This window comes from Heterodontus francisci, chromosome 1, assembly GCF_036365525.1.
Source record: "Heterodontus francisci isolate sHetFra1 chromosome 1, sHetFra1.hap1, whole genome shotgun sequence".
Classification (NCBI taxonomy): Eukaryota; Metazoa; Chordata; class Chondrichthyes; order Heterodontiformes; family Heterodontidae; genus Heterodontus; species Heterodontus francisci.
This window is the reverse complement of record NC_090371.1, coordinates 173,661,453-173,678,242: the sequence shown is the minus strand read 5'-3', so window position 1 is coordinate 173,678,242 and position 16,790 is coordinate 173,661,453. Positions and strand designations below refer to the sequence as shown.

Below are 16,790 nucleotides of genomic sequence, written 5' to 3'. Positions count from 1 at the left end.
TGCTTAAATTGGTGGCTCTGATTATTGCAGGCAAGCTCCAGAGTTATAAAATAAGGACTTCATATTTTCCTCTACTTATTTTTGATTTGTGAGTTAACTTGCCATTTTTTAATTACAACATATTTGATTTTTCAGTGATTTTTTTTCTTGTTGTTATCAATGGTAACCTCATAATCTACATGTTCATCCTAGAATCCAGCATCTCTCAGATTATTGTTTAAACAGTAGAGAGTGATTGCCCTCAAATCGTGCAGTTGCTGAAAGGAAGCCATTTTCCAGCTGTTATGATCAAAGGACACAATAAGATGATTACTGTGTAAATAAGTGGATTATAGGTTTTGCTAGCCTATTATTTCAGAGGGAGGTTTGGCTTGCAATGTTTGAGTTAAACCAGACCTACAGAACTTTGCCGTCACACAGTCAGCATAAAACCAAGAAAAACTTGTATTAGGTAAAGCTATGAGCTTTCCCTCTGGATTTTTAGTGGGAGAGGTTGGAGCCCCTGTTTGATTATTTAAGGTGACTGATCCTCAATTTCCAGCTAAAAGGAATGGGCAGAGAACCATCTTGAGAATCTGCACCTAGCCACGGTGGCAAAGTAGGGTGGAGTGGATGGCTCTGACAGCCTGCCTTTCTTCTGTGGTCATGTCCATGCTGGGGTGGCCCTGCAGCAGGAGCCTGCAGTGTCCACAGGTATGCTTGAGGCCTTCCACAACCAGTGGGTACTGCAAGGACAGGAGTTTTGTGGACAATGGGAATATTATAATTTAGTTTAGATTTTCCCTCGAGTCAGGTCAAAGTTATTAAAGAAATAGATTAATTTCCCATCATTTTGTGCAGGTCTCATGCATTAGTTTGGGGTCTCCTGTCTCAAAATTATGATCTGTTTTTATTGGTAAATCCTGTCATTTCTATCGCTGTCTCCCTCAGGCCATCTTGTTCTAATAGACAGCTTCCATTACTGCTATGATTCCTTGGATGGCTCAGCCTCAATTGCTGCCTCTTGCTTACCGCTAGCAGGAAACTCTCTCAAATCCCACAGTCAGATGAGCTGCGAAGAAAGAATCCGTAGTGGCATTCAGGCCCTATGTATTTATTGTAAAGTTGGCAATCCATTGCTGGAAGTGACTGCTTTTAGCACTCACCTCTGTAGCTGGAAAGCCAGAAGGTAGAGCTGAGGGAGCCCTTTGGCTCTGTCATACTGTGGCAGATCCAATGGTTAGAGTCTTAGAACAGAGAATGGAGGCCATATGAACTGATTGGTCAGCTGATTGATCAGTTTTGCAAGTGTCAACTAATCCTGCTAATAATTAGCACAGACCTTTCCCTTTTTTACCAAGCTACCTTATAAATAGAAGTAATGAGTGTTAATTCACTCCTGCTGCTCTTGCTGGCAAGATTAGTTGATGCTGGAGTAGCTGAACTATTTTTGGGAACCAATGGAAATGAGGATTACTGTACAGCACGGAAGCAAGTAGGTGGAGTGAGGGAGAGCAATCAAAGTAATTTGGGAATGTTTGAGAATCCCCCCAGTAAGAAAACTTGAAATAAGAAAAGGTCATTCCATCAAGCTTACTTGTCATGCTTCAGGATTTCTGACTATGCCATCACAGAGGGGGGAACCTTGATGTAATATACGTTTACAATGTTACAATTGAGCTAAACTTAGGACCCAAGGAGTTAAACTCACAGGACAGCAGGTTTGGGAGATGTCAATTAAGATTCAGATGGGTGTCTGAATCAACATGCTGTCAGCCAATGAAAGATTGTTTGACATTATAGCATTATATTGACTGTTGACTATGCTGCAGAAACAATTTTATTCATTTTTAACTCAAAGGGTCATTGCCAAGTCGGAGGTGGGGTGATGGGGGGAGGGGGTGCTCTGAGTAAGGGGTGGAAGTAACCACAGTTGACAAAAAGCTGATCCTGAAGTCAGGCTGACTGAAGTAAAGGCAGGAGAGACTGCCCTGGGCTGAAGGCCAGAATGCAGAGGTGTTATTCTGTTTAAGTCAAATAACATGACCACTGATGTGGGGACTGTAGTTTGATCATTATTTTGTATTATATAGAGTCATAAGGCTCAGGAAGGAGGCCATTTAGCCCATGGAGTCCACACTAGCTCTCTGTATAGCAATCCAGTCAGTCCCATTCCCCTACTCTATTCCTGTAGCCCTATAAATTTACTTCCATCAAGTGCCCATCCAATTTCCTTTAGAATTCATTGATCATCTCCATTTCCACCATCCTTGGAGGCAGCGAGTTTCAGGTCATTACTTGCTGCATAAAATGTTCTTCTTCACATCCCCCCTGCATCTCTTGCCATAAAACCTTAAATCTGTATCCCTTAGTCCTTGAACCATCAGCTAATGGGAACAGCTTTTCTTTGTCTACCTTAACTAAACCTGTCATAATCTTGTACACCTCTATCAAATCTCCCCTCAATCTCCTTTGCTCCAGCCTCTCCAAGTTAACCTTGTAGTGAAAATCCTCCATCCCTGGAACAATTCTGGTAAATCTCCTCTCCACCATGTCAAAGACCCTCACATCCTTCCTAAAGTGTAGTGACGAGAACTGGACAGAATACTCTAGTTGGGGCCTAACCAGAACTTTATAAAGGTTCAGCATAACTTCCCTACTTTTGTACACAATGTCTCTATTTATGAAGTCCAAGATCCCATGTGCTTTGCTAACTACTCTCTCAATATGTTCTACCACCTTCAGATCTATGCATGTGCACCCCCAGATCCTTCTGTCCCTGCACTCTCTTTAGAACTGTGCCAATTAGTCTATATTGTGAGGGCATTGGAAAGAGTGCAGAAAAGATTAATGAGAATGGTTTCAGGGATGAAGAACTTCAGTTATGAAGATAGATTGGAGAAGTTAGGACTGTTTTCCTTGGAGAAGAGAAGGCTGAGAGGTAATTTGATAAGAGGTATTTAAAAGCATGAAGGGTCTGGACAGAGTAGATATGGAGAAATGCAGTCATGAAAGGATCGAGAACGAGAGGGCACAGATTTATAGTAATGGGTAAGAGAAGCAAAAATGACATGAGGAAAAACTTTTTCATGCAGCAAGTGGTTAAGGTCTGGAATGCGCTGCCTGAGAACGTGGTGGAGGCAGGTTCAATTGAAGCATTCAAAACAAAATTAGACAGTTAAATGAAAAGGAAGAATGTGCAGGGTTATGGGGAGAAAGCAGGGGAATGGCACTAAGTGAATTGCTCGTTCGGAGAGCCAGTGCAGACACGATGGGCTGAATGGCTTCCTTCTGCGTTGCAACAATTCTGTGATTCTGTGATTTTGCTGAAATGCATCACCTCACACTTGCTAGTATTAAATTCCATCTGCCACTTGTCTGCCTGTTCTGCTTGCCCAGGGATCGACAACCTTTCCTGACTGACAGCTACTTCTGATAAAGGAAAAGAACGCGTTTCCTGACAACACCACCATTAAGTGGCGCACCAAGATTCTATAGACTCTGGAACAGTTCCTATAGATTGGAGCGTAGCTAATGTAACCCCACTATTTAAAAAGGGAGGTAGAGAGAAAGCAGGGAATTATAGACCAGTCAGCCTGATGTCGCTAGTGGGGAAAATTCTAGAGTCCATTATCAAAGATTTTATAGCAGAGCACTTGGAGAACAGTGGTAGAATTGGGCAGAGTCAGCATGGATTTACGAACGGGAAATCATGCTTGACAATCTATTAGAATTCTTTGAGGATGTAACTAGTAGAGTTGATGAGGGGGAGCCAGTGGATGTGGTTTATTTGGACTTTCAGAAGGCTTTCGACAAAGTCCCACATAAGAGATTAGCATGTAAAATTAAAGTGCATGGGATTAGGGGTAGTGTATTGCGATGGATAGAAAATTGGTTGGCAGACAGGAAACAAAGAGTAGGGATAAATGGGTCTTTTTCTGAATGGCAGGCAATGACTAGTGGGGTACCGCAGGGATCGGTGCTCGGACCCCAGCTATTCACAATATACATTAATAATTTAGATGAGGAAACTGAATGTAATATCTCCAAATTTGCAGATGACACAAAACTGGGTGGGAGGGTGAGTTGTGAGGAGGATACAGAGAGGCTTCAGGGTGATTTGGACAAGTTGAGTGAGTGGGCTAATGCATGGCAGATGCAGTATAATGTGGATAAATGTGAGGTTATCCACTTTGGTAGCAAAAAAAGGAAGGCAGATTCTTATCTGAATAGCTATAAACTGAGAGAGGGGAATATGCAGCGAGACCTGGGTGTTCTCGTACACCAGTCGCTGAAGGTAAGCATGCAGGTGCAACAGGAGGTAAAAAAGGCAAATGGTATGTTGGCCTTCATAGCGAGAGGATTCGAGTACAGAAGCAGGGATGTCTTGCTGCAATTATACAGGGCCTTGGTGAGGCCACAGCTGGAATATTGTGTGCAGTTTTGGTCTCCCTATCTGAGGAATGATGTTCTTGCTATAGAGGGAGTGCAGCGAAGGTTTACCAGACTGATTTCTGGGATGGCGGGACTGACGTATGAGGAGAGATTGAGTCGGTTAGGATTATATTCGCTGGAGTTCAGAAGAGTGAGGGGGGGAATCTCATAGAAACCTATAAAATTCTAACAGGACTTGACAGGGTAGATGCAGGAAGGATGTTCCCGATGGTGGGGGAGTGCAGAACCAGGGGTCATAGTCTAAGGATATCGGCTAAATCTTTCAGGACTGAGATGAGGAGAAATTTCTTCACCCAGAGAGTGGTGAACCTGTGGAATTCGCTACCACAGAAAGCAGTTGAGGCCAAAACATTGTATGTATTCAAAAAGGAGTTAGATATAGCTCTTAGGTCTGAAGGGATCAAAGGGTATGGGGCGAAAGCCAGAACAGGCTACTGAGTTGGATGATCAGCCATGATCATAATGAATGGCCGAGCAGGCTCGAAGGGCTGAATGGCCTACTCCATCTCCTATTTTCTATGTTTCTATGTTACTACTCGCACATCTGCAATGTTTCAGGCAGCTGCCAGTAATAAAGATGGCGCTGCTCAATTTGGCGCCAAAGGCCCTTCCTCCATGACTGCTTCTCTTCTCCGCCTCCCCTCCACTCCAGTCTGTTTGCTGCCTCCCCTCGCCAGTTGCCATTTATTCCCACCCCCCCACACCGCTTGCCACTCACTTGCCCCATTCCCCGCTCATCATTTGGTGCTGGCTACTCCGTGCTTGCTGCTCAAAAGCACCCTTGCCGTTCGTTTCCGCGCTCCCTCGCTGTTTGCCACTCGCTCCCCTGCTTGCCGCTCCTTCGCCGCTCAGCTCCCTGCTTGCTGCTCCCTCGCCACTGGGCCCCCTGCACACCACTCCCTTGTCACTAGGCCCCCTGTTCAGTGGTCCCTCGGCGTTTGCCGCTGGGCCCCCCACTCACTGTTCCCTCAGCATTTGCCACTGGTGGTGGTGCTGTTGCCTCCCACTCTTCCCATTGTGACGTCAGTACAATGTGACGGCAGTACATGGTGACGGCAGGATACCTATGCACAGATTAATGCTGGCAGAATGACGTGAGCGATCAGGAGCATTATGTGAACTACTGAAAGGGCGACACGAGCTGCCAGTAGCCTGCGTTTGACGTATTGGCGACCCTTGTGCTATCCTACCTATGTCATGTTACAGTCGATTGCTATCATCCTCACTGTTTGCCACTCATCAAAGTTTTATACCTTAGGCAAATTTTGAAATTTTACTCTGTATTCAAGATCCAAGACATTTATATAAGGCAAAAAAAAGCAGTGGTTCTAGTACTGACCCTTGGGGAACACCACTGTCTACCATCCTCCAGTCTGAAAAGCAACCATTCACTACAACTTGCTATTTTCTGTCCTTAATCCAATTTTTTTGTCCTGGAGGACACTGATCCTTCTATTCCAGGAGCCTCAATTTTTTTTAACCAGCCTTTGATGTGGTACTTTATCAAATGCTTTTTTAAAATCCATATAAACAATATCCATCGTATTCTCTTCAACCTTCTCTGTTACTTCATCATAAAATTCAATTATTTACATCAAGGACAATCTGTACTCGCTCTCCTTAATTAACTTAAACATTTCCAAGTGTCTGTTGATTTTTTTCCCCCTGATTATTGTTCCTAAAACCTTATCCACCACTGATGTTAAACTGACCAGCCTCTTGTTACTAGGACAGTCCTTACACCCTTACTTGAATAAGGGTGTCACATTTGCCACTCTCCAATCCTCTGGATCCTCCCTTGTATCTAGGGAAGATTGGAAGATTATGGCAAGCCCTTCTGCTATCTCCATCCCCACTTCCCTTAGGAACCTGGGATGCAAATCATCCGGATCAGGCAACTTATTCTCTCCAAACACGGACAGCCTTTACGCACATCCTTCCGATGAATTTTCACCCCATCCATTACCTCTACCACCTTGCTTTTACCGATATTGCATCAGCTTCCTCTTCCTCAGTAAACACTGATACAAAGTACTCATTAAGTATTCTAGCTCTAAGCATATATCGCCCTCTTTATCCCTAATGGGCCCCAACCCTTTCTTACTATCCTCTTAATATTTATATGCCAGTAGAGGATTTTGGGTTCCCTTTTATGCTGACTGGCATTCTATTTTCATCTTCTTTCTTTGCTAGTTTTATTTTCCTTTTCATTTCCGCTCTCAGTTTATTGTATTTGGCCTGTTCTTGCTTGAAGAATTCACCTGACCTGCATCATACGCCATTTTTATTTCATAATATTCTCTATCTCCCTCATCATCCAAGGAGTCCGAGCTTTGGTTTCCTCACCTTTGTCCTCGTTGGAATATATTGAGCCTGTACCTGAAACATCTCCACCTTAACAATCACTCATTATTCAGTTACAGTTTTTCCTGTCAATCTATGGTTCCATTTTACACTGACTAAATCCCCTCTCATCCCACTGAAGTTAATCCTCTTCCAATTTAGAAGTTCTACTTCAGATCATTCGTTGCTCCTCTCCATTTCTAGTCTAAACCACTTATGATATGATGATCACTCTTACCCATGTGCTCCCGCACAGACACTTGGGTTCACTTGGCCCACCTCATTCCCCAGCACCAGATCCAGCAATGCTTCCTTCCTAGTTGGACTGAGAACATGCTGGTCAAGGAAGTTCTCCGAACACATTTCAGAAATTCCTCACCCTCCTTACCCTTTACTCTAATATTATCCCAATCGATATTTGGGTAATTAAAGTCCACATTATCACCACTCTATAGTTCTTGTACATCTCTGTGATTTCCCTGCAGATTTCTTTCACTCGCTATTCTTTCTCTCACTCACTATTTGGAGGACTATAGAAAACCCCCAGTAGTGTGATCATACACCCTTTTTGCTTCTCAACTCTAATCGAATGGATTCTGTCTTTGCCCCCTCAAGGACATCTTCCCTTTCCAACACCACAATGTATATTAATATACAAAGGTAAATTGCATTTATTAGATTAAGTAAAGTTGATCATAATTGTTGCTCTCTAAAGCAGCTTAGTGATTCATATCAAGTCTTCTCTCATCAAGTGTTTGTTTGATCCAACCTTGGTGAGATTGAAGAAACTAGCATATGAAAGACCTGAATATCCAATTCAGAGCATTGTATTGTTATGTCCCTGGTTTAAACAGCGTTACAAGTAATATAGAGCAGTGTGAGCCAGTTGCTATAAAGTAAGATGTTCAAACTATATATAGAAGTGGCTGGCACCACTGAGCTCAATTGCAGGCCTGAATTTGTGACACTGCTAAGTTCTGTACAAATATTCCCCGATCCCTGTAAGTCATCAAGCAAAAGCAATCATACCCTGGTATGACACACCACCTTCAGGAAAGGAGCAGAGAAAATTGAAAAAAAAAACAAGTCTGCTGATTCCTGAGGCTGCATCTTAAAGCTTCCCTACCCTCAGGAACGGGGGCGGGGGGGGGTGGCGCAATAGAGATCTGTACGGCGGAGGCTCGCCACTGACTGCGACGGCGGCAGGCCCCATGCCGATCTCTGAGGTGGCAGTGAGGCCTCGAGGCAGCCGACCCACCTCTCGGCAATGGGACCACCATTTCCATTTGGAAATTAATTTACATATCTGATTTAATGAAGGTCCCATCACCTCCTTAATCACCAAACCGATCTTCATTCGGGCGGTCAACAATGCTGAGCCTTCAAATCCCCATTCAGGAAAACAAGGCCGACACCTGTGGGGAAGGAGGAGGAGGTATTTTTCTCCGTGCGGGAGTGGGGGAGCGGTGTTACAACGCTACGGATTGGTCGGGGGATGTGATGGGAAGGGGTAAAAGACAATGGTGTCGAGCTTTAGGGGTGGGGTGGCGGGGGGATGATCAAATTTTCAATATCTGTATTCTGGGAGGAAAAGGGCAGCAATGTTGTGACATGCCATTGGAAGGGTGGGAGAGTTCATGGTTAGGTTATTTTATTCAGTTTTACAAAACTTGACATTACCTGGCCATAAATTTTAAAATGCACATTAAGGGCTGTAAGCCCTCTAAAAATGGTGCTGGCGCCTGCGCATTGGCAGCGGACGCGTTGCCGGCAACGGCTCGTCTGCCTCCTCCATGTCATTGCGGTGGAGGGCGAGCGCCGTGACCTTGCTCATTAGCTGCCGCGTTTGGAATCGCGGCAGCTCCGTGACATCGTCCACATGTGCGCGGGCTGCATTTTTTTACGTCTGCCACCGACTCAGCCGCGGAGTCTTAAAATGCAGCCCTTGGTGTTTCTAACAGGATTCTGCTAATTGATAAAGACCAGTGCAATAGAGCAGTTCCAAAGCTATCATTATAAAATGTGATCATTTAAATGTATGAAATTAATTTTCTATTTACAATAGCACAATAGGTTAAATGCAGAAGAAGATGGTCAGGTTTTGCAAAGAAAATCTAACTGAGGACCTGTTGGATAACAGAGATCAGATTGCACTAGCGTTCGTGCTAAGTGAAATACCTTGTATTTTCTATTAGGACTTTGTGTAAAGATCCTGTCAGATAATCTAAGGTTATTTTACGAGGAGTAGAGATTGATTAGCAGGCACAGACTCTGAACTGCAGTAACACTGGGAATCAGCACTAAGGTTTTGTCTATTAGGGTATGAGCTATTTATTAGTGACTCGATGAATGCATTCAGCATTGAATCAGTAAAATCAATTACCCCAGGGCAGAGGAATATAACTCGATCCCCTTTTAATTATACCTGCAAAAGGGACCTTCGCTACTTTTTATCAGTTTGACTGTTTCTTGCTAGCCACTCTAACAATCATTTGCCTTTTCATCCAATTTCAGCCTGTGGTAGAGAAGAACAAAATAAATCATTTAAAATATCTCAGTGCACTAAATTAAGCAGGCAGTGACCCTGTTTACATGAATTATTGAGTAGCATCATTCTATTTTGTTTATTGTTTTTCTTGTTAATGATCTAATTAGCTAATGCAATGGCAGAACCTCATTTAAATGCAGTTTAATTATACGCATCAGGCAATCTGCTAAGAAATTCCAAAGCGCCTAGGATTACGTGGCATTGACAGATCTATAAACTAATTACTGGATTAATGGACATACTAGTGCTAAACAATTGTCATTCAGTGTACAGATTCATGCTCCAGATGTTTGGAAATTGTAGTATAACACCAGCTCCTTTTTTGGGACATAAAACCAGTCATAAAAATCAGCTGTGTTTAAATGGTTGGAATTATTTTTGTTTGCTATTGTTCAATAGATTTAATCTAGTCAATGCAGAAAGTCCTATGTGTGACTTCATGTAAATGGGAGCATGGTAGCTCAAGCTAGTTGTGGGACTTGGTTAAAAATGGAAACAACACCCAGGGAGTAATTTTCTGAGTATGTCCCAGTGGTGGAGAAGCTTGGCTACTGCCAGCACGTATTGGACAATCGCAGACTTGTAGTTATTTTCTCATCTGATGTGTGTGTCAGCCGTAGCCCAGCAGGTAGCATGCTTGCCCCTGAATCACAAGGTTCTGGAGTAAGGCTTGAGCACAAAAACTAAGCCTGATGCTTTCGTGCAGTACTGAGAGGGTCTGCACTGTCTGAGGTGCTGTCTTTTGGATGAGACATTAAACTGAGTGTCCTATCTGTTCGTTCAGGTGGATGTACAAGATGCCAAAGCACTATTTTGAAGAAGAGCAGGGAAGTTACCCCTGGTGTCCTGGCCAATATTTATCCTTCAATCAATCCCTCAATCAACATCACAAAAACAGATTATCTGGTGATTATCATGTCGCTGTTTGTGGGAGTTTGCTGTGTGCAAATTGGCTGCTGTGTTTCCTGCCTTACAACAGTGACAACTCTTCAAAAGTACTTCATTGGCTCTGAAGTACTTTGAAATGTCCAGCGGTCAGGAAAAGCGCCATATAAATGCAAGTCTTTCTTTTACGTACTGACAGGGTTCCCTGTCTGCAGCCTGTGCTTGCATTTATCCCATTCACCCAAAACACCCAATAAGTTTGTGGATTCTGTTTCTGTGATTAGGGTCAGTTGCATTTAAAACGAACCACGTTTACAAGTGGCACAATACGTTAGATTGCTTTGCAATGACCGCTTTTGTTTACTTTGCTTTCAGCAATACAGATGTGCACACCGTGGCCTCGTTACTCAAACTGTATCTGCGGGAGCTGCCAGAGCCTGTCATCCCCTATGCCAAATATGATGAGTTCCTCTCATGTGCCAAACTCTTCACCAAAGAACAAGAGAGTGTAAGAATTTTACTTCAACTTTGTCTGAAATTGGATACATTTGAGACTGTGTTTACATTATGAACGTAAACCTCTCCCTCGCTCTTTATGCCTATATAACTGTATATTTATCTATAGCAGTGTTGTCCAATAAGTTAGGCACTGACATGTAGGGAGGTTATGCTTCAGCTATACGGGGCATTGGTGAGACCACATCTGGAGTACTGTGTACAGTTACTGGTCTCCTTATTTAAGGAAGGATGTAAATGCATTGGAGGCAGTAGAGATAATGTTTACTAGACTAATACCTGGAATGGGCTTACGAGGAAAGATTGGACAGGCTAGGCTTGTATACGCTGGAGTTTAGAAGAGTATGAGGCGACTTGATTGAAACATATAAGATCCTGAGGGGTCTTGACAGGGTGGATGTGGAAAGAATGTTTCCCCTTGTGGGAGAATCTAGAACTAAGGGTCCCTGTTTAAAAATAGACCGCAATTGTTGACAACGCGATCGGTAGGTGGCGCTGTTTTGGCACATGCGCAGATACAGCATGTGCCACGAAAACGTCACAGCCTGCGACTGTTGCAGCTGCCAGGACTAAAGATGGCGCTGCTCAAAAAATCACAGAGATGAAACCTAACAAACACGTGGCAGAAATCAATGGCCGGAGTGAGAGAGTGGAGTGGGCCGGGGAGAGCAGCGCGGGGGCCGGGGAGAGCAGCGCGGGGGCCGGGGAAAGCAGCGCGGGGGCCGGGGAGATCAGCGCGGGGGCCGGGGACAGCAGCGCGGGGGCCGGGGAGAGCAGCGCGGGGAGACCAGTGGTAGCGGTGCCGGGGAGGGGGGGGAGAAAGAGGGAGAGGGAGGGGGGGGAGAAAGAGGGAGAGGGAGGGGGGGAGAAAGAGGGAGAGGGAGGGGAGGAGAAAGAGGGAGAGAAAGAGGGAGGGGGAGAAAGAGGGAGGGGAGAGGGGGAGAAAGAGGGAGGGAGGGGAGAGGGGAGAGGGGGAGAAAGAGGGAGGGGAGAGGGGGAGAAAGAGGGAGGGGAGAGGGGAGAGGGGGAGAAAGAGAGGGGAGGGGAGAAAGAGGGAGGGGAGAGGGGGAGAAAGAGGGAGAGGGAGGGGAGGAGAAAGAGGGAGAGGGAGGGGAGGAGAAAGAGGGAAAGGGAGGGGAGGAGAAAGCGGGAGAGAAAGAGGGAGGGGGAGAAAGAGGGAGGGGAGAGGGGGAGAAAGAGGGAGGGGAGAGGGGGAGAAAGAGGGAGGGGAGAGGGGGAGAAAGAGGGAGGGGAGAGGGGGAGAAAGAGGGAGGGGAGAGGGGGAGAAAGAGGGAGAGGGAGGGGAGGAGAAAGAGGGGGAGAAAGAGGGAGGGGTAGAAAGAGGGAGGGGGAGAAAGAGGGAGAGGGGGAGAAAGAGGGAGGGGAGAGGGGGAGAAAGAGGGAGGGGAGAGGGGGAGAAAGAGGGAGGGGAGAGGGGAGAAAGAGGGGGAGAAAGAGGGAGGGGAGAGGGGGAGAAAGAGGGAGAGAAAGAGGGAGGGGGAGAAAGAGGGAGGGGGAGGGGGAGAAAGAGGGAGGGGAGAGGGGGAGAAAGAGGGAGGGGAGAGGGGGAGAAAGAGGGAGAGGTCAGGAAGGGGGGAGAAAGAGGGAGAGGGAGGGGGGAGAAAGAGGGAGAGGGAGGGGGGAGAAAGAGGGAGAGGGAGGGGGAGAGAGAGGGAGGGGAGAGGGGGAGAGAGAGGGAGGGGAGAGAGGGAGAAAGAGGGAGGGGAGAGGGGGAGAAAGAGGGAGAGGAGAGGGGGAGAAAGAGGGAGGGGAGGGGGGAGAAAGAGGGAGAGGGAGGGGGGGAGAAAGAGGGAGGGGAGGAGAAAGAGGGAGAGAAAGAGGGAGGGGAGAGGGGGAGAAAGAGGGAGAGGGAGGGGGGAGAAAGAGGGAGGGGAGGAGAAAGAGGGAGGGGGAGAAAGAGGGAGGGGAGAGGGAGGGGAGAGGGGGAGAAAGAGGGAGGGGAGAGGGGGAGAAAGAGGGAGGGGAGAGGGGGAGAAAGAGGGAGAGGTCAGGAAGGGGGGAGGGGGAGAAAGAGGGAGAGGGAGGGGGGGAGAAAGAGGGAGGGGGGAGAAAGAGGGAGAGGGAGGGGGGGAGAAAGAGGGAGAGGGAGGGGGGGAGAAAGAGGGAGAGGGAGGGGGGGAGAAAGAGGGAGAGGGGGAGAAAGAGGGAGGGGAGAGGGGGAGAAAGAGGGAGAGGGAGGGGGGGAGAAAGAGGGAGAGGGAGGGGGGGAGAAAGAGGGAGGGGAGGAGAAAGAGGGAGAGAAAGAGGGAGGGGAGAGGGGGAGAAAGAGGGAGGGGAGGAGAAAGAGGGAAGGGGAGAAAGAGGGAGGGGAGAGGGAGGGGAGAGGGGGAGAAAGAGGGAGGGGAGAGGGGGAGAAAGAGGGAGAGGTCAGGAAGGGGGGAGGGGGAGAAAGAGGGAGAGGGAGGGGGGGAGAAAGAGGGAGGGGGGGAGAAAGAGGGAGAGGGAGGGGGGGAGAAAGAGGGAGAGGGGGAGAAAGAGGGAGAGGGGGAGAAAGAGGGAGAGAAAGGGGGAGGGGGGGTGAAAGAGGGAGAGGGAGGGGTAAGGAAGGGGGGAGGGGGAGAGCTGGGGGGAGAGGGAGGAAGGGGAGAGAGTGGGGGGGAGCAGCGGAACAGAAGAGGAGTGCCTTTTTCTGTGCATGCGCCATAAACACAACAGCAAAAGACTTACTGGCCAGTCCCTGGACCCGGTGACACCAAGGTCTTCGCACGCTCGCTCCCCGCGGCTCTCTACGGCCTCTCGCTTCCGGCCCTCTCCATTCAGCCGTTCCCTCCAGCTGCGGATGCCCAATCCAGTTGCTTTCTCCCCTACCCAGTTGCTTTCTCTACTTCTCCACAGTACTTCAGGCATTGCAACTGTTTGGTCCCTGCATTTTGCATGCTCCCTCTCCCCACCCCTCCCCCTCTTCACCCACCCCTCCCTCTACCCCCCCACCATAGTTGAATATCTGAAGTGCAGTTGCAAAGTCGGGGAAATAGCATGCAAAACAAAACCTCAACAATTCTGGGTTTAATTATTGAAAAGTTTTATTAAGTTCATTAAGTATCCGAGGAACTGCTGTGCATGGATACATGAGTGTTGTGTCCAGCATTCCCGTTAGACAGACAGGCCGAGTCTCTGCTATGCACAGCTAAAGAGATTGTTCCTGGAGAGCCTTGTGGTGAATAAAAGCTTGGCTCTCTATTCCACTACTGTATTGTCCATGTGAAGAAGGCAAAGTCACAAGAGTCTGAGCTCAGTCTATTCTTGGTGAATGTTCCCCAAGCGCATCCCAATGTGCATTCCCAATTCATCCATAAATGCAATGTTCCTTTCCACATCGTGACGAGCTCCGCAGCATGATCCAGTTGCCTTCGTTGCTTGAATGCTGACCTTAAGTCTCAAGGATTGTTTTCTCGACGGCATGTTTTACATGAAAAGAAATAAAACAAATCAGAGTCAGAGCTTGCCTCCGTCCATCCACTGAAATTACTGTTGCGCACACCTTTTTAAGTTCTGCAGTGAAGGCACCAATTGATAACGTCGCCAATGAAGCACTTATTACCCACCTCAGATACAGGAATCATCACATCCTTGCGTCATCTCCTGCACTGCCTCCTTTGCTTGAACGCCGTCCTTAAGTGTCAAGGATTGTTTTCTCAAGGGCACGTTTTACATGAAAGGAAATAAGGAAAGAACATCAGTGTCAGAGCTTCCCTCCCTCCAATGAAATTACTGTTGAGCATGCTTTGTGTTCTGCGGTAAAGGCATGTACTGATAACACCGCCAATGAATCGCTTAGTACCCACCTCAGCTGTAGGAGGCAGGATGATGTTACTGCCCCTATCTCGTGATGGTTCAATGCTGCTCTCGGAAAACATGAATGATGTGAGGGTGCTGGAAAAGAAGCACATTTCTTTTGGGCTATGAACATAAAGCTGGCCATTTAGCCCAGCAGTTCCCTGCCAGTGGTTATGTTACTCGTGCGTCTTTCCATCCATTCCCATTTAATCCTGCCTACTACTATCACCAGTTGTGTTCACAGCAAGAGCATTCACATTTCTGCTACCACTGGACACAGCATGCTTGTTTCTTTTAGTGCTCAGTCTCTTCTTGCTGAATGTTCCCCAAGTGCTTGACCCCTTTGGACGCCCTCTCTGCTTGACAGGCAGCAACTGGCAATTGCGGAGTCTCACAAGGCTCTGCATGGTTGTTTCAACGTCGGATGGGGTAACAGGTAGCTGTGTGTCCATGAGCACTGCCCTGATGGGTGTAGGAGCAGGTAACTGTGTGCCCATGAGCACTGCCCTGATGGGTGTAGGAGCAGGTAACTGTGTGTCCATGTGCACTGCCCTGATGGGTGTAGGAGCAGGTAACTGTGTGTCCATGTGCACTGCCCTGATGGGTGTAGGAGCAGGTAACTGTGTGTCCATGTGCACTGCCCTGATGGGTGTAGGAGCAGGTAACTGTGTGTCCATGTGCACTGCCCTGATGGGTGTAAGAGCAGGTAACTGTGTGTCCATGTGCACTGCCCTGATGGGTGTAGGAGCAGGTGACTGTGTGTCCATGTGCACTGCCCTGATGGGTGTAGGAGCAGGTAACTGTGTGTCCATGTGCACTGCCCTGATGGGTGTAGGAGCAGGTAACTGTGTGTCCATGTGCACTGCCCTGATGGGTGTAGGAGCAGGTGACTGTGTAACTGAGCAGCAAGGAGAGGGTACCGCAGGTAGGGGAAGTGGAGATTTGAACAGGTAGGCATATGTATGGTCCATCAGATCATTAGGCCAGGGGGTGAGACGCTCAGGATCCAGGGTTTGTGACACGTGACTGATGTCCAGCGCGCGGCCACCTCCATCCGAAGGTGCTTCCGGGCAATTGTTGGGCATAGTAAATGGCTCCATCTCATCAGCCAGTCCTTGCTGCCAGCGGAGAGTCTGTTGCCGCAGCCAGTCCAGTCTCCTCATGAATGCTGCCGTTCCACTCTGCAGAACGGCCTGTTGTAGCTGGTACAATTGATCTGAAAGCAAGCGGTATTTTTCATTGTGGCTGAGGGGCATTGGCTGTTCCTCTGTAATCACAATGGCAGCAGCCATGCCTGTCGTCGTTGGTGTCTGAGATGCACGCCAGCGACAATTGGGGGCGAGCCTGTCCAAAGGCAGACCCAGATGCCTCTGCACAACAACAGCATGTTTGCAGGGCAACAAAGTCTGAATGGAGAAGATGCAGCTGCAGGTAGCCTGGCCATCATGTATCTGCAGTGTGTACTGTTTGGCGCCAGAAATCACAGTCACTGTGCCTTCATCCTGCTACATGCGGTGGCCCAGACAATGGAAATGTTTTCAGAGCAACTTACAACAGGGACTGGAGAACATGCGGTGGCCCAGACAATGGAAATGTTTTCAGAGCAACTCACAACAGGGACTGGAGAACATGCGGTGGCCCAGACAATGGAAATGTTTTCAGAGCAACTCACAACAGGGACTGGAGAACATGCGGTGGCCCAGACAATGGAAATGTTTTCAGAGCAACTCACAACAGGGACTGGAGAACATGCGGTGGCCCAGACAATGGAAATGTTTTCACAGCAACTTACAAAGGCAGAGCAACTTACCTTGGAACAATCTCCTGTGTCAAATAAAAATGAAGCAAGTCTCCAAAACGAATAAATAATTCAGATAAGATGCGAGAAAATGCCCGACGAAACCTCCCCTCCTTCCACTTTCAAAAAGTCGCGCCGAAGCTTTGACGCATGCGCAGAGGCCAAACTGGCGCGTCGGCGAGGAAGACGAAATAACGCGATGACGTCATCTGCGCATGCGCACAACCTTACCAGCAGGTCGGACCGCAGCGCATGCGCAGAGATGAAGAGACTGTGTGCGCATGCGCGTACCGCGTCGTCTGCGCATGCGCAAAGCGGCCCTGGTAAGTCGGACCGCAGCGCATGCGCAGGGGGCATGAGACCGTCTGCGCATGTGCGCACCGCGGCGCATCCTGATGACGTTCTCCGATGAAGTAGCGTTGTCATGAATTACTTTGTTAAAAATAAGGGATCGCCCATTTAAGATAG

General features: G+C 47.6%; 1 protein-coding gene across 3 annotated transcripts in view; it reads left to right on the top strand.

Moving 5' to 3' along the window:
• Window positions 1–16,790, top strand: part of arhgap24 (Rho GTPase activating protein 24) — a 499,279-nt gene that overhangs the window by 441,176 nt on the left and 41,313 nt on the right. For all 3 annotated transcript variants that reach the window (XM_068038864.1, XM_068038874.1, XM_068038884.1), the window contains one exon: window positions 10,586–10,718. In XM_068038864.1, coding sequence (XP_067894965.1) covers window positions 10,586–10,718 — 133 coding nt within the window. The remainder of the gene's footprint in view (window positions 1–10,585; window positions 10,719–16,790) is intronic.